This window comes from Saccostrea cucullata, unplaced genomic scaffold (assembly GCF_032062105.1).
Source record: "Saccostrea cucullata isolate Sc308-1 unplaced genomic scaffold, CSIRO_AGI_Scuc_v1 ctg1502, whole genome shotgun sequence".
Taxonomy (NCBI): domain Eukaryota; kingdom Metazoa; phylum Mollusca; class Bivalvia; order Ostreida; family Ostreidae; genus Saccostrea; species Saccostrea cuccullata.
In genome coordinates, this window is record NW_026939723.1 from 43,443 (window position 1) to 69,398 (window position 25,956).

General features: G+C 33.9%; 1 protein-coding gene across 1 annotated transcript; it reads right to left on the reverse strand.

Moving 5' to 3' along the window:
• Nucleotides 1-15,232: 15,232 nt before the first annotated feature.
• LOC134253750 (uncharacterized) lies at nt 15,233-19,645 on the reverse strand. Its single transcript, XM_062736331.1, has 4 exons — nt 18,804-19,645; nt 15,963-16,077; nt 15,728-15,847; nt 15,233-15,633 (listed from the first exon to the last, which is right to left on the reverse strand). The coding sequence occupies exons 1-3, from the start codon at nt 18,979-18,981 to the stop codon at nt 15,754-15,756; spliced, it is 387 nt and encodes a 128-aa protein (XP_062592315.1). The 5' UTR covers nt 18,982-19,645; the 3' UTR covers nt 15,233-15,633; nt 15,728-15,753.
• Between the last annotated feature and the right edge of the window lie 6,311 nt (nt 19,646-25,956).

A 25,956-nucleotide genomic window follows, 5' to 3' on the forward strand; every position in this document is an offset into this window, starting at 1 on the left:
GTAACTTAAAAAGGGGGAAGGAATGGTGAGTAGTGATTTTAAGTTCATAAATAAATAAGTGATTTATGATTACAAGTTCTCAAGAGTTACAAACGGATGCATTGCCTAGATCATTCCAGTTGTGTTTAGGGTATTTAAGAGTAGAGTAATGTCTAGTATGGTCAAGAATAAGGAACTTTTAATGAGTGAAGCAATGGGAGCTACATTCGTAGAAATGGGAGCCGTGTGTTGAGTTAGGTTCACGTAAGAGTAGTTTGATGATAATTTGATAAAGATGTACGGTGGAATCATGAATGTGGCGGATCAAAGTTCGTGGATTTCATGGGTTACCCCACCAACATTTATTTTGTAAACATACTTATTTGTTAAATCTTCTGTATATATGATATACCCAAAAAATTACGTCCTCACGAACCAAAAAATTTTGCTTACCCATGAACATTAACCCCACGAATTAAAATGATTCCACAGTATGAAGAGTCTGAGTTAGATATTAATTAATAGGTTTAAGATAGTCATCTATTGGAGGTAGGATTCATATATACTGAAACGCAAAAGACACGCAACACCCTACTCTAGGAGGAAATAATAATGTAAAGTAAATAATTTTGTATCTTAAAATTTTGGATATCTTCAGTTTGGTAAAATCGGTAATTTTACGGTTGAACGATTTACATATCATAACCAGAAGTCAAGTTTGAGTCTGCTTGATAGAAATAAAAAAAATTACATGTTGAACCAATCATTTGGCAATATTATGGAGTTTGAAGGGTTTGTACTGCTCATCTTAAGTAATGCAGCAATATTTCATAAAATGAAATCTCCTTTCGTTTACCGTAACGATGCTATTGCTTCTTGAAAATGGCTTAAGTAAATATTTCCATTGCTCTAACTGGAAAATTTCAAAGTGGAGGTGATGGAGAGTTGATGATGCAAACATACACTACACTACGCATCAACGGGCTCTTACGTATCATATGCATAATTGATAGTCCTTGGACCGGATTCCTAGGGTTACTACAATGCGCTAAGTTAGAGAAAATTCGACATACACATCTAAAAACAGGTATTTAAGAATGACAAGAATAATTCCTTCGCTCAGATCTTGATATTGATCAACATATTGTATAGTAGAAATTAAGGTACAATTGTGTTAAGGGCAGTCTTGCACGTTGAAATTGAATGGCTGGGAGGGGGTGTTACTGTTAGTCATATGTTACTTAGTAAAGTTAAAATATAAAGATTTAACATGTTATCAAATCTCTGATCTTCTGAAAAGTGAGTTTAGCCTTACTGTTTTTCTTTTTTGAAAATCTTAAGATAAAAAATTCAAACATTTGTAGATTACTGCTTGTTGCGTTTCTTTTGCTTTTCAGTATATAATAAGTGTGACATTTTTAAAAGTAAGGAGTTTTTTACTAGGATTTAGACAGTATATATGCTAGCGTATATGTAACACCTTTCGTTTGTACTGGGCCTCCTTAGTGTAGATATGTAAATAGATTAATTCATGCATTGTTTACTGACTTTTAATTGGATTGAGCAAGGATTTTGTAACAACAAGTGGATATGTATAGTGGAACAAAAAAGTTATAATTGCTCGGTCACCTCCGTGAACTTTCACTGATGCCTTTCCTTGTTGCTGACCTTAATCCCCTTGCAGGTGTTATATCGGCTTTGAATGTCATAGTAAAAGATCGGCAAAAAAATGTGCGTAAATGGGGTACCTGCATGTTTCTGGTTATGGCAGGAAAAGAGGGCACGCCCTATACAGACTGGAAAAAAAAAACAGAAGTCTCTATCGAGACTGAAGCTCTACTGGTTAGAACTTATAGCAAAGGAAGAGAAAAGTACTTAAGCAGCTGGGATTTGAAACTAAATAGAATAATGATCGCTGAGAAAGTCTCTTTATGTTCTTAGTGAAGTCTACTTGTGTGCCAAGTTATACTGAAATCAGACCAAAACTGTAGGAGGAGCAGCATTTTGAAACAATTTTACAGACATTTCTATTTTAGTAACCACGACAACACCGTTCATCAAAATTAAAATTCAATACACAGAATTATGTATCATAGTGTATTCTACTTGTGTGCCAAGTTATATTGAAATCAGACCAAAACTGTAGGAGGAGTAGCATTTTGAAACAATTTTACAGATATTTCTATTTTTAGTAACCACGGCAACACCGTTCATCGAAATCAAAAACCGATACACAGAATTATGTATCTTAGTGTAGTCTACTTGTGTGCCAATTACTGAAATTAGACCAAAACTGTAGGAGGAGTAGCATTTTGAAAGAATTTCACAGATATTTCTATTTTTAGTAACCATGGCAACACCGTTCATTGAAATCAAAAACCGATACATAGAATTATGTATCTTAGTGTAGTCTACTTGTGTGCCAAGTTATATTGAAATCAGACTAAAACTGTAGGAGAAGTAGCATTTTGAAAGAATTTCACAGAAATTTCTATTTTTAGTAACCATGGCAACACCGTTCATTGAAATCAAAAACCGATACACAGAATTATGTATCTTAGTGTAGTCTACTTGTGTGCCAAGTTATATCAAAATTAGACCAAAACTGTAGGAGGAGTAGCATTTTAAAAAATTGTTTACAGACAGACAGAAGGACAGACAGACAGACGCAGGACGCATTACTATCGCATAAGCTTTTCTGGTCTCTGACCAGTAGAGCTAACAAGGCAGGCTAGGAGGTGTTTATATTGGTAAAGTGTCTTTTTTTATTCAAGACCAAATTTTTAAGCATAAAATATGAGATAGAATAATTCATGTTGAAATTAACAAAACAATATCAGTTACACTAGTTTGCCTTTTACTGTTTAACACTTTCTCATCAGAGGAAATTCGAACATTCAATCTGTTTCAAACGAAAAATTAAATAGAGACAAAAACAACACTACCTGAGAATGCCTTTCTCGTGTCGTTTCATGTCATATATTTTACACTTTAAAAAGAAAAGCAACAACACACTTACTTAGACTGTATCTGTAGTTTTTTTTAACAATGACAGCCACTATTTGATGTAGTTCCTGGGAATTCCATATCTATCCCTTATGCCTAGATAGAAGAGTTTGGTTTGTGAGCAAAGTAACTCTGGTGGATTTAATTTCTGTCACATATTGTCTGTCAACACCCCCCCCCCCCCCCTTGAGTAAACTGAGGTGACCTATTGCAATCCGTTATTGTCCGCCGTCGTCCGACGTGTGTTAACATTTGAACATTTTCAGCTTCTGGTGATAGGGTGGGACTCTATAGTGATTATATTGTGAAAATGCTTGAATTCTTTGGAAATATTTTCCTTTGCTCCTTGGTGTAATGTCAATGATCTAAGTATATATTTATGATGAAGAAAGGTGTCTCTTCCAAAACGGTTTCAGGGCCCCTGCGTTAGAGGGGGTAGGGGGGGTTGTTGTTATATAGTCTGAAAATAAAGAAATACTTTGAAATCTGCTCTTTGATATTAATTTCCCATTTCTGATGAAATGAAATTTACAAAATTCCAAAATTTTGGAATATGTGGCCCCAGGATCATTGGTTCCTCTGGGTTGGTGTGCACAACTGGTGGTTATAAAGTGGAAATGAATTTTCTCTCTGTTACTCTGATTTGACATTGTTTATTAAGTAACCAAAAAATAAGCATGCTAAGTGTATAGTTATGATAAACAGTAGTGCCTCTTTCGAAATTGTGAATTTCAAGGCTTTTGGTGTAAAAATAGTCAAACCAAATTCAGTTGTTGGAAAGTTGTTACATGTTACTCAGGTGACCTATAAGACCCGCGTGCCTCTTGTTTTCTCAGGATTTTACAAATATCTTTCTTTGTTTTTTTCTTTTCCACTAAGCTATGTGTGGGTTTTTTTTTTTTATTAAAATCCGTACTAATATACCAGTATAAATATTACAAATCAATCAAATTTGTTAACTTTTGAAAACTAACTTGGAGGTAGGCGGGAGAACAATTGATATTATTGCAGTTCTTTATAAGTATGAATGCTGCATAATATGCGGTTCTTTTACTACTAGGTTTTCCTCCATATCCATGACGATGGAATTAAATGGCTCTCTTAATATTTCCTCACCTTGAATACTTGCTGAATGACTTTTCCCAAACTTATCGAGATCATCATTTGTTAGTAGAGTGACGTATTAATATCGGTATGAGTTCAACACTCGTGGAAGACGGGCGTTTCTGAAGATGAACACCAGAAGAAAATTTGGTGAAGATAAATACATTGTATAAATCATGGTAGTCAGGTTATTCAAATACTCCGATCCTCTGGTTATACATATCAGATTTTTTTCAATTCCCTTTGATCAACAAACACATCTTAGAAATAAAAACCAAAGGTATCCAGGTTTTTGAAGAAAATGCATTCATAAAAATACATAAAAGTAACTGTTACTTCGTCCATTTTACAATACATAGTGTATAAAGATTTTCCTTTCATTTAAAACACCATTAATCAATTCTAATATTAAACATGTATCATGATAATATAAACATTGGTTTCCATGGTTAAATTACAAAGAATCTCAGTTTCTTTAAATAGGTAATTTTCACATACATATACTTTAGGGGGTCACAATTTCTACATACTATTTAAATAGCCTTGAAGAAGGTTGACAGGTATAAAATGAAAATTGTTGCTTGAAAAGATAAAATTTTCTAGCTTCATTTTGAGACTTTTTGAATTAAATTAAAGATTAATACTTCGTTACCAAGGATCAGATTACCTTAAGACCTCGGTGGTTGGAGAAGCTTAGGGGTCTTTGTAGTGTATAAGAGAATATATTTTGTTATTGGATGGGTATATTTTGAATATATAAGAATCCACCTATGTATAAACTAGTGGCGTGTTCAAATATTTGCTAGGACTCACGTTTGTGGTCAGGGAGCATGATACTCTGAAAGAATTTCTCCTCATTGACGACTCGCAAATGGACACAGAACTGCAGAGTATAATGGTTGTTTTTCAAGCAATTTATTAATACATTCAAGAATATTCTTTCTCAATTTTATACAATCTATCCGAAGAGCCAAGATGCATCAACTAACAAAGTGATGATTCTTAGCCAGTTAGGGCTGAAGATATTTAAATGTAACTATAAACTACTATAAGTAAGTCAAAGTGACCTACTTTTTGATTGAAATTTTCTTAGGACACAAGATGCATTAATTGATAAAGATTGATGATGATTCTACGCCAATAAGTACTTGAGATATTCAAAAGTGGGTCACAGTGACCTACGTATTGGCCAACATTCTCCGGAAAACCAAGGTGCATCAACTGACAAAGTTTGACAATTCTAAGCCAATAAGTACCCTTGAATATTTATATAAATATAGACATAAATGTCACAAGTAGGTCACCGTAACCTATATTTTGATCATCATTCTCCGAGAACCCAAGATGCATCAAATAACAACGTTTGATGATTTTAAACCAATAAGTACCCGAAAATCTTAAATATAGCCATAAAATGACAAAAGTAGGTCAATGTGACCTACTTTTTGGTCGACATTCTCCGAATACCCAAAATGCATCTAATGACAAAGTTTGATGATTCTAAGCCAATCAGTACCTGAGATATTCGAAAGTTGGTCACAGACCTGCCTACACTTTTCATTGGAAGGGTGTAATTTCGGTAAATTGTTGGTGTAATTTCAGAGGTAAAAGCGTAATCAATCATGTTTTACTACAATACTATATTTTCAAAAACAAATGATATTGTACATTACTAAAAACAGTTGGCATAAACTTTTCTTTTTCGAATCATCTATTGGCAAAAAAAGTGTTGTAATATAATAGTTTTCTATATTAAACACAAATCAACCGCATACCCTTATTGAAGTATTTGGTCAATTTGTATCAAATCAATTAATTGAAGGCTTGCGTTTGCATGTTTACATGCATCGTACATAAGAACACTGTATTTTATATTTAAAACACTCACTTATTTTTATCTTGTTTTAAGCAATGTTAAAATAAACTAAATTGAGCATAGAAATGGCTGTACTTATTGCAATATCATTCAATAGTTAACGTAAGTAGTGCCTTCTATAGCTCTTCCGAATCTTCACCATACCAGTTTACATATAACTACTAGGTAAACATGTATTACGTATGTTTTCGAACTGGTCCTCTATTAACTGCCTTTACTTGAACTTCTTATTTGATTTTAGCAGGTCGTACATTTGACGTTAAATTTAGACGGTCATAATGGATTTTAAACCAAAATATCAAAAGCGTAAAATTCATGCAAGTGGCGTAATAGCGTAATTTTGTTGTAAAAAGCGGAAGGATTACGCCAAAAGCGGAAGGGTAGGCAGGTCTGGGGTCACCATGACCTACTTTTTGGTCAACAAGCTCCAACAACATAAGATGCATCAAATGACAAAATTTGATGATTCTAAATCAATTAGTAGCTGAAATACATAAAACTAGCCATAAAATGTCAAAAATAGGTCACCGTGACCTACTTTTTGGTCGACCTGCTCCGAAAACCCAAGATGTCTCGAATGACAAAGTTTGATGATTCTAAGCCAACAACTACCTGAGATACTAAAATATAGCCATAAAATGTCAAAAGTAGGTCACCGTGACCTACTTCTAGGTCGCTTATTTCCGTAAACCCATGATGCATCAACTGACAAATTTTAATGATTCTAAGCCAATTAATACACGAGATACTTAAATCTAGCCATAAAAAGTCGAAAGTAGGTCGCTATGACCAACTTTTAGGTCGACATTTTCTGAAAACCAAAGATGCATCAACTGACAAAATTTGATGATCATAGGTCTAAAAGTATTCAAAATATGCCTTTTAAACAATTTGAAAACAAATGCATGCAAAGTTCAAAAAGTAGGTCACAGTGACCTACTTTTTTATTAATACGTTTTCAGGCCTCAAGATGCATCAACTTACAAAATTTGGTGAATTTAGAAAAGATTAGCCATAAAAAATGGTTACGATGACCTTCTTTTAAGTTGATGTTGTTTGTGGACCCAAGATACACCAACTGACAAAGTTTTATGATCATAGGCCTTAAAGTGTCCAAAATATGCATCCAAATCATTTTGAAAACAAAAGCCCGTAAAATTTAAAAAGTAAATCACCGTGACCTACTTTTGTATTAACATGATGTCAAAGTTCTGAGATGCATCAACTTACAAGATTTGATGATCCTACTCTATATAGTAAGCAAAATATCAACGTTTTTAATAAGTGCATATTTTGGTAAACTGTGAAGTGACCTTGAGACCACGCCCTTTGCCCCAGGGTCATGCCTTGAACAATTTTCAATCTTAAACATATCCTGATCCTTGTATGTAAGTTTGGTGAAAATCTGCCTGGTGGTTCAGGAAAAGAAGATTTTTAAGCAACCAGTACTTTTGGTTTTGTTTTCCTGATTATCTCCCCTTATTTTATGGTCCCAACCCTTATTTTAGTATAAATGGTAGCCTTGGGCCAAGGATACCCTGTGACAAATTTGACACTGATTGGCCAAGGGGTTCTTGAGTTATGGCCCATTTCTAAAAATTTAACGCACACCGCACAAATGGCCATAGCATTAGCTCTATGAGCCTTTGGCTCAGAAGAGCTAAAATGGCAACATTCTGTTTGCGAGCACAGGATATCGAAGATGTATTGTACGGAAAGGGTCTCGAGTTTTTTTCGGAATATCATGATGGTTACTATGGCCGATTGTATTTCCTTCGATGACATGAGAGGTGCTTATTACCAATCCATTGGTGAAAGTTACGACCGCGGAGAAATGGGAATTCCTGTGGCCAGACGGAGTGTAGCGCAAAGAAGATCCGTGTTACTTTTAACTTTAATCAATGAAAAAGAACAGTTTTTGAAATTAAACTTTGTTTTTTTTAATTCTGTTCACAAGTCAACAATAAAAGTGCTTTTACCTTTTATTTTTTGTTGTTTTTTTAAAGACCGAATGTATTTGATTTACAGAAGGCAAATGATTCTTATTTATTCGAACCCATGGATTCCTCTACACCAAGGGTAATAATTGTAAGTAGTTAATTTGAAATTCATAACTTTTACGATGGAATGAAATGCATCTTTTTTTCTGATACTTAACTTCTTCAATGACATTTTTTAATATTTAAATGTGCATTGTTTCCATTAAAGATAATAATACACAAAGATTGATATTTATTGATATTTTTTTATGGAACACACCCCGGCGACGCCTTTTCTCTTTGTCCAGAAGTAGGTCGGAGTCCGACCTAGACTCTGTAAGTAACTTATTCCTTAAAAATGTAGAATGATTAAATTATCATATATTTCTTACAGTTTAACGAGATTATTCAGAAGGTGATGTATCTTTGGTGTGTGTGTGGGGGGGGGGGGGGGTGAGGGTGTGTGTATTATATTATGAGCCTCTTTTCTTGTTTCAGCCCACCATCGAGTGGGAGAGTTTTACGTCCAGAAGATTGTCCTCATTGGAGGAGCGCGTCCTTTAATTAGAAAGGTCTAAGGAGATCAGCGCAGTTATACCGCGCTCCAAATGTATGTGCAAAAAATGTAAGTATACGTTTTTGTGTCTTTATAGTTTATCATTTCTTTTAACGATCGAGTGGAAGAGTTTATTATCAAAAAAATTAACCGACTTGGAGGAGAGAATAACGGTCCTCGAAGAGGCAATGGCACAGTGCAGCGCAGTTATATGTGCATGCAGAAATAAATGTGAGCACTTTTTTGTGTCTTTATAATTTATCATTTTTTAACAGTCTGTCTCTGAGAAAAACATGCAAATTGAAAAAAATTGTCCTAAAGTCAGTGTTAAAAAACAATTATTACAAACATTTTTTAAATAAATGATAGTTGATATTTGAAAATATTAAATTTTCTTCAAAATGATCTTTATTTTTTTCGAATAGCTCGGTCACATATAGGGGCGATAAATCATATAGGGGTAACAATGTTATCAGAAAAATCTTTCAAATATGCTAAAACTTCTATTTTTTTTTAAACACGACATTAAATTATCAAATTAAAATAAATAAAAAAAAATTGATTGGTTTGAAGAACAGTTAATTTGTCTGTAATACAATGCTTTTTTTGCTTTAGAACTTATTACATTATTTTTCATTTCTTAATTTAAAAAAAAAAATACTGAAAATCTAGTTCTGAGTTTTTGTCAGTGTGCCTACTCGTGCATGAAAAACACTGGTATCAAAAAGAAAGCATACAAGCAAATTCAAAGAATTTTTTCGGTGTCTTTGTGGGTGAGATGTTATTTTTTATGACAAATTGTGTGTAATATGAACATCCTATCATATGTCATTTATTTAGATTGATTGATTGATTGTATATTGTTTAACGTCCCTCTTGAGAATTTTTCACTCATATGGAGACGTCACCAATGCCGGTGAAGGGCTTCAAATTTAGACCTATACTCGGCACTCAGGACCATTGAGCAGTGAGGGTTCTTTATCGTGCCAACGCCTACCGTGACACGGGACCTACGTTTTTAAGGTCATATCCGAAAGACCCGTGACTTTCACTTCTAGTGCCGAGCGCTTGGCGAAGGAACAGTCACTACCTTTTTTTACGTCTTAGGTATGACGAGGCGCCGCGATCGAGAATCGAACCCGGGCCTCCCGATCACAAAGCGAACGCTCTACCACTAGGCTACCGTGACCGGTCGTCATTTATTTAGAAAGTAACATTGAAGTTGATTTTTTTAAAGGATGAATCCCTAATCCTGACCGTTAAAAAGTTATGGGCAAAGTCAAATGGTCAAAGTTGTTTATATCCAATGAAAGGTTTTCTCACAAGGATTATATATGTGAAGTTTGAAAGCCCTAGCCCTTACTGTTCAAAAGTTATGGTCAAGGTTAAAGTTTTTTCATAAGTACGTAAATCTCCAAGGTCAAGGTCGAAAGGTTAAGGTTGTTGGTATCCAATGAAATGTCTTGCCACAAACAATACATATGTGAAATATGAAAGTCCTAGTATCTACTGTTTAAAAGTTGTGACCAAGGTTAAAGTTTTTAAAAAGTAGTTAAACTTCCAAGGTCAAGGTCAAAAGGTAAAAGTTATTGGTATCCAATGAAAGGTCTTCTCACAAGGATTACATATGTGAAGTACGAAAGCCTTAGTCCTCACTGTTCAAAAGTTATGGTCAAGGTTAAAGTTTTTTCATAAGTACGTAAATCTCCAAGGTCAAGGTCAAAAGGTCAAGGTTGTTGTTATCCAATGAAAGGTCTTGCCACAAACAATACATATTTAAAATATGAAAGTCCTAGAACCTACTATTCAAAAGATATGGCCAAAGTAAAAGTTTGGAATTTTTGTGTAAAAGTGGGTCAAACTCCAAAGTCAAGGTCAAAAGGTCAAATTTGGTGGTACCCAAAGAAAGGTCTTGTCACAAGGAATACACAAGTGAAATATGAAAGTCAAAGCTCCACTAAATCAGAAGTTATGGGCAAGGTTAAAGTTTTTGTGACGGACAGACTGACAGACTGACGAATGAGATTTAATGTGCCCTCGCTTTCGCGAAAGCGGGGGACAAAAATAACGTCACCTCACACGAAACATTTTTATACTGATTTGTTTGTGTTTGAATACTTTACATGCATGGATGAATTTACTGACAACAACTCAGAAATCGACTTTCAGTTTTAAATTTTTAAATTTTTTTTTTGAATTTTCATTACATAAAATACCTTGATTAAGATATTTTAAATACCTTGATAAAGCTAGATAGCTTTATCAAGCTATATACCTTTATCGGGGTAGTGTGCTGGACCTGTTTAATTATTTAATTTATGATGAGTCAGGATTCAAGATAACTCCTCCTAAAAGCAAATACAGCTGACATGTTTTGAAAATTACAATCTGTGTACTTGATTTTCTTTGGAAAAATATTTTTTAATTATTATTTTAAAAATACGTGTTTACGTTTAGTGGATACATGCAAGTTTAAATTGTTGGAGAAAAAATGTGAGCAGTGATTATCGATATTTATTGTCATTTGAAGCTATTCACATTAATCACATTTCATAACAACTTTTCGAGGTTCTTTTTTATTTTATTTTTTTAGGACCTGGCAGATGAAGAAGAAAAAAAAATTGTTATAAATTCTGAAGTAAAGAACTGACAGAAAAATTATCCTTATTGTTTTAATTTTTTCTTGGATAATATAGAGATTGTTTTCTGAAAATTACGAAATGATTGGTGGTGAACAATTTCTAAATTAAGTCCGCTACAGTTATGAACGAACTTTGAGGAAAACTTGACATAAAAACAAAACCACTTGTAAATACATCTGGTCTTTCCAGTTGACCATTTTAATTTGTTGCTTTTTGAGAAATTTCGTAGGGTTCATAGAGCTTCTTCGTGCATTTGACCGAATTTGTTATGTAAGAAAATAGTGACCCATTTTACTGTTGCAAATCTGCAAGGTCGACCTGGGTTTTATCAGCGCAATTTGTTCGGTAATACATGTTCTTTACTGACACCGAGATGTGTCTCATCGTTATGACCCCCTCTTTTCCTGATTTAGCTTTTTAAAATGAAACATTAAAAATCAAATGCACTATCTACTGTATATATCATGAAAAAAAATCATAACTTCAATTCATTACATATGTAGTAGTTGGGCATTCGGCCACTACTATTGTAAAAGTTTTGTACTTCGCGTTGTGTGTTTTTTAAAGAGATGTTTCTTTCAATAATATTTCAACCTTTTTTGATTTCTCTAAATTCCAGGTAAGTTTGAGTCCGCCATTAGTGAGACTTGTAATTAAATAATAAATAGATAATAAAGTTTTAAATCTTTAATAACGTTTAACAATTGTATATGAAAATTCCAAACAAATTAATAAATAGTCCCGGGGAATGAATGTGGCTTTCGAGAAAAATAACTAAATGAAAACAAATAAAGAACTAAGTGAGAAAAATAAAGAATTAATAATCAAAATTTAGTTACGAAAGTAGGTTGAGGCAACTCTGATATTTACCTTGATGCAAGGCTTGGCTCAGTAGAAGCCCAGAGCACGGCCGTGCTAGGGTTTAAATACTGTTCTTAACAATAGAATAAAAGTACAAGAGGCCCAAGGGCCTTGAAACGCTCTTCTGATAAATTGTACAACCTATCACTTGTATTTGAAGCCTCTAACCCTAGGTATCCTGAGACCAAAGTTGCACCACCTGACAAAGTTTGATGATTCTTAGCCAATAAGGACTACTTCTTGGTCTACATTCTTGGAAAACCCCAAATGCATCAACTTACACAGTTTGATTATTCCAAGCCATTAATACCTAAGATACTTAAATATAGCCATAAAAAGTTGAAAGTAGGTCACTGTAACCTACTTTTTGGTCGACATTCTCAGAAAACCCAAGATGCATCAAATGACAAAGTTTGATGATTCTAAGCCAATAAGTACCAGAGATACTTAAATATAGCCATCAAATGTTGAAAGCAGGTCACCATGACCTACATTTTAGTCTACATTTTCAGAGTCCAAAGATGCATCTGCTGACTAAGTTTGATGATTCTAAACCGATAAATACCTAAGATACTTAAATATAGACATAAAATGTCGAAAGTAGGTCACTGTGACCTAATTTTTGGTCATCACTCTCCAAAAACCCGAGATGCATCAACTGACAAAGTTTGATGATTCTAAGCCAATAAGTACCAGAGATACTTAAATATAGCCATAAAATTTCAAAAGTAGGTCACCGTGACCTAATTTATGGTTGTCACTCTCCGAAAACCCAAGATGCATCAACTCACACAGTTTGATGATTCTAAGCCAATAAATACCAAAGATACTTAAATATAGACATAAAATGTCAAAAGTAGGTCACTGTGACCTAATTTTTGGTCGTCACTCTCCAAAAACCCAAGATGCATCAACTCTCAAAGTTTGATGATTCTAAGCCTATAAGTACCAGAGATACTTAAATATAGCCATAAAATGTTAAAATTAGGTCACCGTGACCTAATTTTTGGTCGTCACTCTCCGAAAACCCAAGATGCATCAACTCACAAAGTTTGATGATTCTAAGCCAATAAATACCTAAGATCTTAAATATAGCCATAAAATGTCGAAAGTAGGTCACCGTGACCTACTTTTTGGTCGACATTTTTCAGAGTCCCAAGATGCATCTCCTGACCAAGTTTGATGATTGTAGGTCTGAAGGTAATCAAAAGATGCCTTTTAAACAATTTGAAAACATATGCCTGCAAAATTCTAAAAGTAGGTCACAGTGACCTACTTTTTCTTAAATATGTTTTAAGGTCCCAAGATGCAGCAACTTACAAGATTTAATGATTCTAAACCTTTCAGTGCCTGAAATAATGAGATTTAATGTTTTAAAAAGGTTAAGTCATAAAGTTCAAAAAGTAGGTCACGGTGACCTACTTTTAGGTTGACTTTGTTCAAGGACCCAAGATGCATCAACTGACTAAGTTTCATGATCATAGGCCTTAAAGTGTCCAAAATATGCGTTCAAATCAATTTGAAAACAAATGCCCGCAAAATTTAAAAAGTAGGTCACCGTGACCTACTTTTGAGTTAACATGATGTGAAGTCCTAAGATGCATCAACTTACAAGATTTGATGATCCTAGCCCGTATAGTAAGCAAAATATAAACATTTTTATTAATTGTAAATTTAGGTCAACTTCAAAGTGACCTTGAGGCCACGCCCTTTGCCCCAGGGTCATGCCTTGAACAATTTTTAATCTTCAACATATCCTGATCCTTGTATGTAAGTTTGGTGAAAATCTGCCTGGCGGTTCTGGAGAAGATTTTTTAGCAACTAGTACTTTTGGTTTTGTTTTCCTGATTATCTCCCCTTGTTTTAGGGTCCCAACCCTTATTTTAGTATAAATGGTAGCCCTTGGGCCAAGGATACCCTGTGGCAAATTTGGTACTGATTGGCCAAGGGGTTCTTAAGTTATGGCCCATATTCTAAAAAGTTAACGCACACCGCACGACGCACACCGCACAAATGGCCATAGCATTAGCTCTTTGAGCCTTTGGCTCAGAAGAGCTAAAAAGCTAGCCGTAATGTGATGTAATAATAAATTTAGAAGTAACCAATGAAACGTCTCGAAATAAAATACGTTTGAAAATAAAAGATAACTCTTTTCCGGTTTCATCAATAAACAAATCGAATACGAAGATAAAGAAATTACGTAAAGAAGTAAGTAAACCTTATGTTGAATAAATCATGTAATGTAAATAATTCATAAATGACAGAAACTACCACATCCCCCCCCTTAGACAATTATTATATTTTTATTTATAAAAATAAAAAATTGATGATAACAAAATATTAATCATAGCAAAATATAAATAGAAAGTGAATAATCAATACAATCAATAAACATCAATTTTAAGGTCCATTTTGATATACAGTTCTCTCAAAAGTCTTGAATAATACACTTTTCTTCCATTATCTCACAGTCAGTTTTCTTATTGTCGTGACCCACGAGACATTTAATGACCAATGTAGTACCGGCACTTTCTCCAGGGAAGATATCTATCACCTCATCCCTCGAATTGGTTCTCCATTCTTCTTCCAATGGGAAAGGCGCAAATAAATCCCTCACCTGTTCCCTTCTCTTCCTTTGGGACTCCAATTTATCGTTTTCAAGTTGCTTTCGTTCCTCCTTTGAACCAAGACGATATGGAACATGTCCTCTTGGGTCTATAAAGAACCGATATAGGTACCTCTTTCACCTCAAGGACTCCATTTTGTTGGCCATGCGTTAAGACAAACCTGTGTATTTAGTTAAAAAAATACACGATACCCATCAATCAAATAACATGGGCGTGAACACACATTATTTGTTACCAATGATTTAAAAGGTTCAAACAGGGTGGGGAATTCTTTTTGTCATCCTTAGTCTGTGTTTTACACTTTTTCTAAAATAAATAGATTTAATCTTAAAATCCTCCTCGTAGTCTATTCGTGCGTAAATTCTTTTCGCTGTCTTTTTACGTTTCATACCAAAGTTCGGGTATTAGATGATTGGTTCAGACAACTTGTGTATTTTATTAAAAAATACACATGATACCTCCAAACATGGGCATAATTTCTGTCATTACACATATTGTTCACTTTTTGTAGATTAAATAAAAATCATTAATCAATCACCAATTTAGTTCCAACAAACTATCACTAAATAAATGTATATACATTTAGTAAATAAAAAGAAATAAAAAGTTTACAAATTTATTAATGGCAAATTCAGTTTTCTTAATGCATACATGTACTGTCCTTTCTTCGTCGTTCTATAGATTCTTAATGAGAACACAATTTACAGTTTCTTCACGTGTACACGTACTGTCCTTCCTGGACTGCAGTCACAGATCTACAGATTCTTAACGAGAACACATTTTACACAGTTTTTTAACATGAACATATTTTGCCCTTCCTGGACTTTCTTCATCGTTTTCCAGTTTCTTATCCAGAACACATTTTACACAGTTTCTTAATATGAACATATACTGTCCTTCCTGGACTTTCTTCATTGTTCCACATATATCTGGACTTAATTCCACAATCCCTAATTAATCAACTATCCTCCTTGGACTTCCTTCTCCGTTCTTCTTTCGTCATCTTAAAAATCAAATATACAAAATAATGAAAACATACAATATTACTTTATAATACGTTCATGCTACGTATACTGATATTCACAATATGAACTTACCCTTACTCCTTTCGCTCCCGGAGAGATTACCGACGTGTTTCCTGTTCCTCTTCCTCCTCCTCTATGTCCACAGCAACCCCAATCTCTCTCATCTCAATATCCTCACCTCGGCCTGGTTTCCTGTATGATATAAATATGTTTTCGTACTGAATTTTTTCTTACTTATTACTTAGTACGAGATTAGATAGTAAGCAGTTTTTGAATGTAATTTTAGAGAGAGAAAGAAAGAAATTACCTATTCGCACGGACATCTCCCTTGACGGGCAACCGACAAGTCAATCCCATCCTCCTGAGGAGTACTCTTGCAATCCATGATAATATGAGGATCACGAACAAACACACACTAGTTACTGCAAGTCCGTAGGATGTAGCAAATGTAATTATTAATTTGGAAATTAATTACTTGTAAAAACATATGACATTAATTTTCAATCTGAGCATGAATTTTTAACAAATCACTATAAAGTTAAGGTAGTTCTATACTCGGCACTAAATGGGCTCAATCTTTAAAAATCTGCTTTTATAAGATAGACATACATCCCAGCAATGGATAGACACAAGAAAAATTATATGTCAACATGTTCACTTTTCCGCTATAGCCTATCGGAGTATATACCCCGAAATGTAAAATACTGAAATTTTACCTATCCTAGATTTTGTTGTATATAAATTAATTTAAGTCTAAATATTCAACTTTAATACCCAAAATAGAGTAGAAACATGTTATTAAACAATAAAATATCATTGTTTTGCACGAATTATTATAAATAGACGCACTTTGTTAGGATATTGTATCAAAATTTAATATGAGAAAATATGCTTTCCAGGACAATCTCGGTCATTTAAAAAAAAATTATGGACTCAAACTTCGTAAATTTGCATTATTTTTACTAAATTATATTTAAGAAAAATAATAAGCTTAAAAAATTATATGTTGACGCATTACTTTTCGTGGTATGAGCTCTACACTAAAGGTACCCCCCTGTTTTCTTTCTTCCAGAAGTAATGTATTGCCACATATTTCTGTAATATTGTTAATGTTTGAGTGTATACTTGTATTAACAAGCTTGTACATTATTTAAAACAATAATTATACACATCCAAAACCTATTGTCCCTAAAATTTATCTTATTTTACTCGAAAAAAAAAATAAAACACACTTGTCTTTAAATTGGAGACGATGAAAATGAAAGTAATTCACTGATTCTCAGAAACTGGATGATTTTGTTACAGAAAGTAACACAGTATGCTGCAAGTGAATCAACTTTTGTCAAATACTTATTCAAAAGATAATTTTGCATTGGGGTTCGTGGGTAAGCAGGTTGGGGGGAGGGGTTGTGTGTTTTATGCAATTATTATTATTTAAAGTAAATTTTGTAATGTTTGATTAGTAAAATCCATGAATTTTCTAAGTCAAATCGTAGTCATTACTTTTCTTCCGAATTATCACTATTAGCTTCAACTTGGCCGCCGACAATAGTCGCCTCGATAGTTTGATACAGTCATGTAAGTCATGTTCTGATGTAGCATGTATATGGTCCGTGTTTTCGACGCAGCATATCAAACATACATCATTCACAGAAATATCGTTTTATTACCTAATTATTTCTGTCAACTGAAAGATGTTCCCAGTCTTTTCTTTTTAATTAATTTATCCTTAAACTGTACAATATGTGTTTGTTGACGCAACCGACTTCAAGCAAAATCGTTACCGGATATTTAAAACGCTAAGTAAAAGTCAAACCAATATAGTTAAAAACTCTCATCTCGGAAAAAGGATGCACGGTTCCGGTTTTACTATTTGTAAATGACGTAGTGCGAGTATAGAACTACTTTAATTGCATTTCATATTTGATCAGAAAATATATAATACATACTTACTTCAGATTTTCATCGGTGTCAACGCATGCGAAAAACAAGGATATTAGTCGAGCATATGTTACTCAAATAAACATTCATATTAGTAACAAACAAGAGGCCCATGGGCCACATCGCTCACCTGAGAAGATTTGACCATTCTGTTCTTTACCAGATTTCCCCCTTGTAATACATAATGCATCCCCACCCTATCCAACTGATCATAATTTAGACATTTTAAAATCTACACTACCCCAGGATTCTTCCATGTGCACATAAGTTTCAGCTTTTCTGGCTCAATGGTTCTTGAGAAGATTTTCAAAGATTTTTTTCTATATATTTCTATGTAAAACTTGGATTCCCCTTTGTGGCCCCGCCCAATCCCCGGGAGTCATGATTTGAACAATTTAGAATCTACACTACCCCAGGATGCTTCCACATAAGTTTCAGCTTTTCTGACCCAGTGGTTCTTGAGAAGATTTTCAAAGATTTTTCCTATATATTTCTATGTAAAACTTGGATTCCCCATTGTGGCCCTGCCCTTCCCCCGGGGGTCATGATTTGAACAATTTAGAATCTACACTACCCCAGAATGCTTCCACATAAGTTTCAGCTTTTCTGGTCTAGTGGTTCTTGAGAAGAAGATTTTTTAATGAACCCACCCTATTTTTGTCTTTTCTTTATTATCTCCCCTTGTAAAGGGACTTGGTCCTTCATTTTAACGATTTTAACTCCCCTTCACCCAAGGATGATTTGTACCAAGTTTGGTCAAAATTGGCCAAGTGGTTCTTGAGAAGAAGTCGAAAATGTGAAAAGTTTACGGACGGACAGACGGACGGACAGACGGACGGACGACGGACACAATGTGATCAGAAAAGCTCACTTGAGCCTTCGGCTCAGGTGAGCTAAAAAGATTAGTACAGTTTACTAGTATAAATCACGGATCTTTATAATTCTGTTAAACACGTGTCAGATAGTTCTTAAATCTCTTTATATGTTTGATAAAATTTGAACAATATATTATTTAATAATCATGCTATTTATTATTGATTAGTAGGTAAGTTGAATATTATGTCTTCTTCGTCTATACATTCCATTTCAATTTCAGTATTTACAAGGTTACGTTTTCTCTGTTTTAATCGCAATACACAAACACACATTAGCACTAATAGAGGAATAAGAATAATAAGGAATATATAATAAAGTTCGTTTTCGCTACCCTTGTCCGAACTGGCACTAGGGGTTGTGTCCCTCGCTGAATCGGTTGTGATTTCCGGTGTTGACGTACTGCTGGGGGTAGAGAATGTACGATTAAATGTATAGTCTCTGCGTGAACTGGGGGAGGGGGATGTGTTTACAAAGGTCGTGTCGGGGGAGGGGGTAGTTGAGATGTTCATAGTCCGTCAGTGCGTCTCAGCGGAGAACGCGAGTGGATTCGTCATGTCCGTCTTAAAATTGTTACGGAAGGGGACTGTGGTAGTCAAGTTTCCGTGCGGCATGGACGAGAGGATGGTCAAGTTCGTCGTGTCTTGTCTGTGCGTAACGGCGGTGGGTAGTGATGTGAAATGAGGTGTTAGTGATAGGTCTCCTTGTGTACCGATGTCGGTGGATGAGGTCGTCGGAGAGGAGTCCGTGTGTTGGGTTGTCTCGAACGTACGTGTATCTGTAGATATTAATAGGAACAATTTAAAATATACTAATGGGTTAAAATAGTATGAAATACTTATTTTAATACTAAAATCAACAAGATGTTAATCGTAAAAATAAATATTAAAATCATCAACAACGATCATGAAGCATCATCAGACCTGTAGAACTTATATAACTTATCAATCCCTAAGGAAGAAAAACAGATTCTACTGATCTGATACACTTTTAAGACATTGACTTACGATCTTGAACCATGGTTGTGGTTGTCGCGGTGTCTGAAAAAAATTACATTCGTGTAAATAAATCACATCAAATCTCACACATCATTCCATGTAAATATTGTTATCCAGAATATGTATAAATTCATTGAAACTGAAATCCAAGGGAGAAAAAAAAGATGTACCACACTCCAGAGTCGGAAGGCCGTTTATGAAGACCTGTTCACAAGGCATCTTGTGACAATGTGCGACTCTCAGCGTGAGAAACCGGTTTTTTCTCACGGATGCATCCCTCCTTCACTGCAGTTGCAGTTACGAAACACACACCTAGTCCAGTGTAATAACGTGAGAAATTTGTGGCAGGGATGAGGTAAAATGATGTGATTTTTTAACCATATTTGTACACAATAAATAATTACTTCATCACACTTATCTAAACATGATAGAATGTCACCCGAAGTGATCATTTCGATGGTTTTCACCCCCTGATGACAAATTTTTTTATATTTCCGCATTGTCCTCTTATTAATAATTGTTCAATGCTCACGTCCGTTTGGATGGTTTTTAGCCAGCACTCGACTTCCACATATTTCGCCCCATAGACACATATATTTTCTCCGGAGCATGTCGCATAGTCGCCGACAACGTAATTGCACTCCTGGCAAGCGCTAGCAAACAAAACGATGTGGAAAAATAAACTGAATTCAATTGTATTTTCCATTTTTAGTGATACCTTAATTTAATAATGAACGAGTTCAAAATATAACTCTGGTGGACTTTTATCTAAGGGTGTATACTGGTCAATGTGGTCATCCTTTCTTTTCACTCGTGATTTTATTCACTTATCAACTGATTAAAATTGATGTACAGTGCATGCAATCATAATAAAAGTCACTGAATTTGAGCAGAAATGTGCTAATTGATCGTTAGGAACTGATTGTAAAAATGTCATCGGAATAATTTCTGTGACATGTTTCAATTACAGATGAACAGTTTTAATTTCATGGTTAAGGATTTTTTTTCTCGTCTCTCTCTGATTAGAAAAAATGATGACCAACACATATTTTACATTTTTTCTCTCATCGTCAGATTCACTATATACATTTCAAAATCCCAAATTTATTATTATTCAAATTGGGTACTCAAATCACGTGTTTTTTTCCCCAATAAAAAGAGAAAATATACCCTTCAAACTTTACCTATCTCTAAAAATATGGATAAGTATGTTCATTTATATTTTTTATACACATTCGATGAATACTAGTACTTGGGCGCATTGAATTTCTTTATCAGTGACTTTCTCATGTTTCTTTTTTCTTTAACCAGATGTATTTGTGAGGAAATAAACGAAATGACCAGGGAATTGTCCCTGGTCATCTCTAAAATAGAAAACCTCCCGTGTCCGTAAGTACTTTTCTCACATTTTTTTGTTACTAACGAATTATGTCATTTCTTTGATAGATAATAAAAATAATTCTTTTTTTTTAATCTTATTACTTTTGCTATTAAATACGGGAAGAGATCAAGGTATTACATTTCTTTTATGAAAGTAAATTTTCTATACAAATATTTTTAAAAAGAAATAAGACTTTACACTTTCATAGATATGTCAGTAAAAGAAACCAGTAAAAAAAAAATTAGACTAGAAATGGTTTCATTCAATGCCGGTCAATTCCGTCTATAACATCTCACTTCTGTAATTTAATATGAAGGCTTTTATAATTACTTTTTTTATTCTCATATTGAAACGTGTGTTGTTTCAGCTCCCCGGATACTGAGTAAGTAACATTAGTTTAACATCTTTACCTGATATTTAAATCTTTCACACTACTTCATTCATAAATGTCATTCCGGTTTTTTTTTTTCATTTAGACCAGGAGAGGAGACAATCAAGTTAGTAGATTAACGTTAATAAAACAAGAAAGTAATTTATCGTCATTTTTATTTTACTAAAACATAACTAGAAATACTGTCATTAACCGTCTTTAATTTCCATCTACAATTTCAACTTCTGTAATTTATCATGAAGACCTTTATCATTTCATTTTTTATATATTCTCATATTGAACCGTCTGTTGTTTCAGCACTCCAGACAAAGAGTAAGTAACATTAATATTACCATCATTTACTGTTATTTCAAGATAGGACGCACCTAATTAAATCTAAAATTTCCCTTTTCTACTGTTTTAGAGAGGCCACAGGTGGCGAAAAAGTCGTAGAGGGGTTAGTAGACTGAATAAACAAGAAAATATCAATCATAAACTTGATGATATTTGATATCTTCCAAAAAGAAGATGTAACACCTTTTAAAATCTTATGCGTATTCCGTTATTTATTCCTTTTTCATTTCTTTTTACATTAAGATTTACTGTATTATTACCGTATATAAACCTATGATCATGAAGAAAAATGATTTTAAGTTAAATAATCAGAAAAATGCATTTCTTTTATTTCAATAAAGAATATTTTAAATAATTTAAATTTTATAATATATCTCATTCTTTAATCTTTTCTTTACTATTTATTTCCTTTTTTAATTTTATCTCAATCACTTTTTCTTTATAGTGCGCCACCAAACGCCCCTAAAAGACCAACGTAAATATACTTTAAGTTCTTCATCTTTGTCATTAAAAAAATACCATTCTTATTAGTCGAGTTTAGTCTAATCGAGTTTCTTTTGCTTTTTAGACTTATCACCCTAACACAGTGAGTAAAATTTTATATTTCGGATACAATTTATTTTACATTTAATCCTTTGCCATTCATTACATATATATTTCTTATTATTAATTAAGTCTCCTTATTGTAGTCCATCCGCAGAAATAGGGGACCCCATTATTATAGAAGCTTTCAGCCTTGCGTATGTATTCGAATTTTTATAATAAAATAAATCATTACAAGTGTTGTAAAACAAATGAGCGCTTTAACTGCTTTTTCAATATAAATGCTGTGGGAATATTAATATTTTTATTGATTAAATTCTTTCTTTCAGAGAGGAGTGGGATGAGGAGTAAGTAATTTTTTTTTTCAATTTTTAAACTTTTTTCAATATGTTAAATAATTTAATTTTAATCTAATTTAATCTAAACTAATTTTCAACGGAAGAAAGTGAACGAATCGTTTTTAGTTTCGTTTTCCAGTAATAATAAATTTCGTGTCGAAAATTAATGTTAAACTGATTTCACAATTACAGTGACATTCCCCCTAGTCAGGATCCTCTGAAAAGGTAAGTTGTATGGGTTTTTGGGATTTTCAGTAATTCAGTTCCTTTTTTCCAACCGATTTAGAGAAAAAAATTAATTACTATCATTTTCATTATAAGTCAGTTAATATTAATTTTTTATATGATAGTTAGCAAAGTTTTTTCCGATACAACAATATTGGGGTACATTGTGATTTATTTCTCTTTTCTTTGCTTTCAGAAACAAGAATAATTTTTGTTCTTGGTGAAAAAATAAACGATAACAAAATTATTTCTTGGTTGTGTGTTGATTTCATTCAAAAAGGGAGTCACATTATAGTGGAATGTTATGCCGATGGTTAGCGCTTATTTGATTGTTAGACATCGTGTGTATTTCTTTTTTAAATAAATACACAAGATATCGTATAAACAATCATTTAATATCTGATCTTCGGTATGCTCGATTTTAAATCATTGAGTGTACTACAGTAGTACTGTGTGTTGAGTTTATTAAAAAAAAAAAAGAGAAAACATTGTAGTGGAATGTATGCCGATGGTTAGAGCTTATTTGATTGCTAGACATCGTGTGTATTTCTTTTTTTGTTTTTTTAAAATAAATAAAAAAGATATCGTATAAAGAATCATCTAATATCTGATCTTCGGTATGCTCGAATTTAAATCATTGAGTGTACTACAGTAGTACTGTGTGTTAAGTTTATTCAAAAAAAGAAAAACTTTGCAGTGGAATGTATGCCGATGGTTAGAACTAATTTGATTGCTAGACATCATGTGTATTTCTTTTTTTTTTTTTAATAAATACACAGAATATCGTATAAACAATCATCTAATATCTTATCTTCAGTATGCTCAATTTTAGAATAATTGATCGTACTACAGTAGTACTGTGTGTTGATTTCATTAAAAAAAGAAAAACTTTGCAGTGGAATGTATGCCGATGGTTAGAACGAATTTGATTGCTAGACATCGTGTGTAATTTTATACACAAGTTATCGTAAACAATCCATTCATATCTGCAGGTTATACAGTATAACTTATACGATCTTCGGTATCCCCCTCTTGATTTGTGCTTGAAGGTACGTCATGGAAATGTACAACATAGTGACCTTTATGAAACAAAACCCAGCATCTTGCTCTCACTGATACTGTTAAAGATACCTATTTAGGTTCTGATAAATCCCTGAATCTGATCTCATTCAATTTACCGTAGTATTTCTCCTCCGATATATTATCGTCACGGCCACAGAGATGTCTTCATGTGTTTAAACGTATTCATTTGACCGTTAATATGTTTTGAAGTTTAATCGTGATGGATACAAAGATGCCTTCGCGCATGGATAAATTGCGAGGGGTGGATTTAAAATACAAAAGGTTTTCTTTGTGTATACAAGAATCTACCGCATTTCTCTGATAATGATGTTCTTCCTGAATTAGATAAAGATAACATTATATCTACTTCAGTATTTTAATGAACTCTTCAGAGGGATAATAAGTATTTTCACATATTATTTCGCAGTTTAGTTTTCTTCATTGATCTTACACCCTTATTCTCGCGGTGATGTCTCCTCCGAGTTCACCAGCACTCAGTCCTGATCTGGCTGTCTAAGATGTGTCCTCCAGGTTAACCATCCTTGACTTACCTCCATTGTTCTCGGTCATGGTGATTCCCCCCTTCAGGTCGACCCGCGGTCATCCCTGACCTTGCTCCATTGTTCTCAGTCACGGTCATGTGTCCTCAAGGTTAATCCGCGGTCAGCCCTGACCTTGCTTCATTGTTCTCCGCCACGGTCATGTGTCCTAAAGGTCAACCCGCGGTCATCCCTGACCTTGCTCCATTGTTCTCGGCTCCTAAAGGTCAACCCGCGGTCAACCCCATTGTTCTTTCCATTGTTCTCCTAAACAATAGGCCCATTGTTTACCCCCCCCCCCCATATGTCGGCTATACTACTGCTCGATTTTAAATAATTAATTGTACTACAGTAGTACTGTGTGTTGAGTTTATTCAAGAGAAAACATTGTAGTGGAATGTATGCCGATAGTTAGCGCTTATTTGATTGTTAGACATCGTGTGTATTTCTTTTTTTTTAAATAAATACACAAGATATCGTATAAACAATCATCTAATATCTGATCTTCGGTATGCTCGATTTTAAATCATTGAGTGTACTATAGTAGTACTGTATGTTGAGTTTATTAAAAAGAGAAAACATTGTAGTGGAATGTATGCCGATGGTAAGAGCTTATTTGATTGCTAGACATCGTGTATATTTATTTAAGAAAAAAGAAACACACAAGATATCGTAAACAATCATCTAATATATGATCTTCGGTATGCTCGATTTTAAATAATTGATCGTACTACAGTAGTACTGTGTGTTGATTTCACTCAAAAAAAAGGAAAAACATTGTAGTGGAATGTATGCCAATGGTTAGAGCTCATTTGATTGCTAGACATCGTGTGTATTTTATACATGTACACAAGTTATCGTAAACAATCCATTCATATCTGCAGGTTATACTGTATAACTTATACGATCTTCGGTATCCCCCTCTTGACTTGTGCTTGAAGGTACGTCATGGTAATATATGAATAAATCTGTACAACATTGTGACCTTTATGAAACAAGACCCAGCATCTTGCTCTCACTGATACTGTTAAAGATACCTATTTAGGTTCTGATAAATCCCTGAATCTGATCTCATTCAATCTACCTTAGTATTCCTCCTCCGATATATTATCGTCACGGCCACAGAGATGTCTTCATGTGTTTAAATGTATTCATTTGACCGTTAATATGTTTTGAAGTTTAATCGTGACGGAAAGATGTCTTCGCGCATGGATAAATTGCGAGGGGTGGATTAAAAATACAAAAGGTATTCTTTGTGTATACAAGAATCTACCGCATTTCTCTGATAATGATGTTCTTCCTGAATTAGATAAAGATAACATTATATCTACTTCAGTATTTTAATGAACTCTTCAGAGGGATAATAAGTATGGCACGGTCATGGCTCCTAAAGGTCAACCCGCGGTCATCCCCATTGTTCTTTCCATTGTTCTCTCAAACAATATGCCCATTGTTTACCCCCCCCCCCATATGTCGGCTATACTACTCCCAGTATCAAGGCGTCTGACGATGACATGGGTCTCTATACTGATCCCCGGAATCATCCACAAATCTTGTAGAAATTCCTGAGTCATCTTCTTCTTCTTTCTTCTGTGTAGATAAGAAATCCGTCACGAAGGAGTGATACTGAAAGCTCGGAGGGTCTGTATTTATAAACAAAAGCAGACGATACTTCAA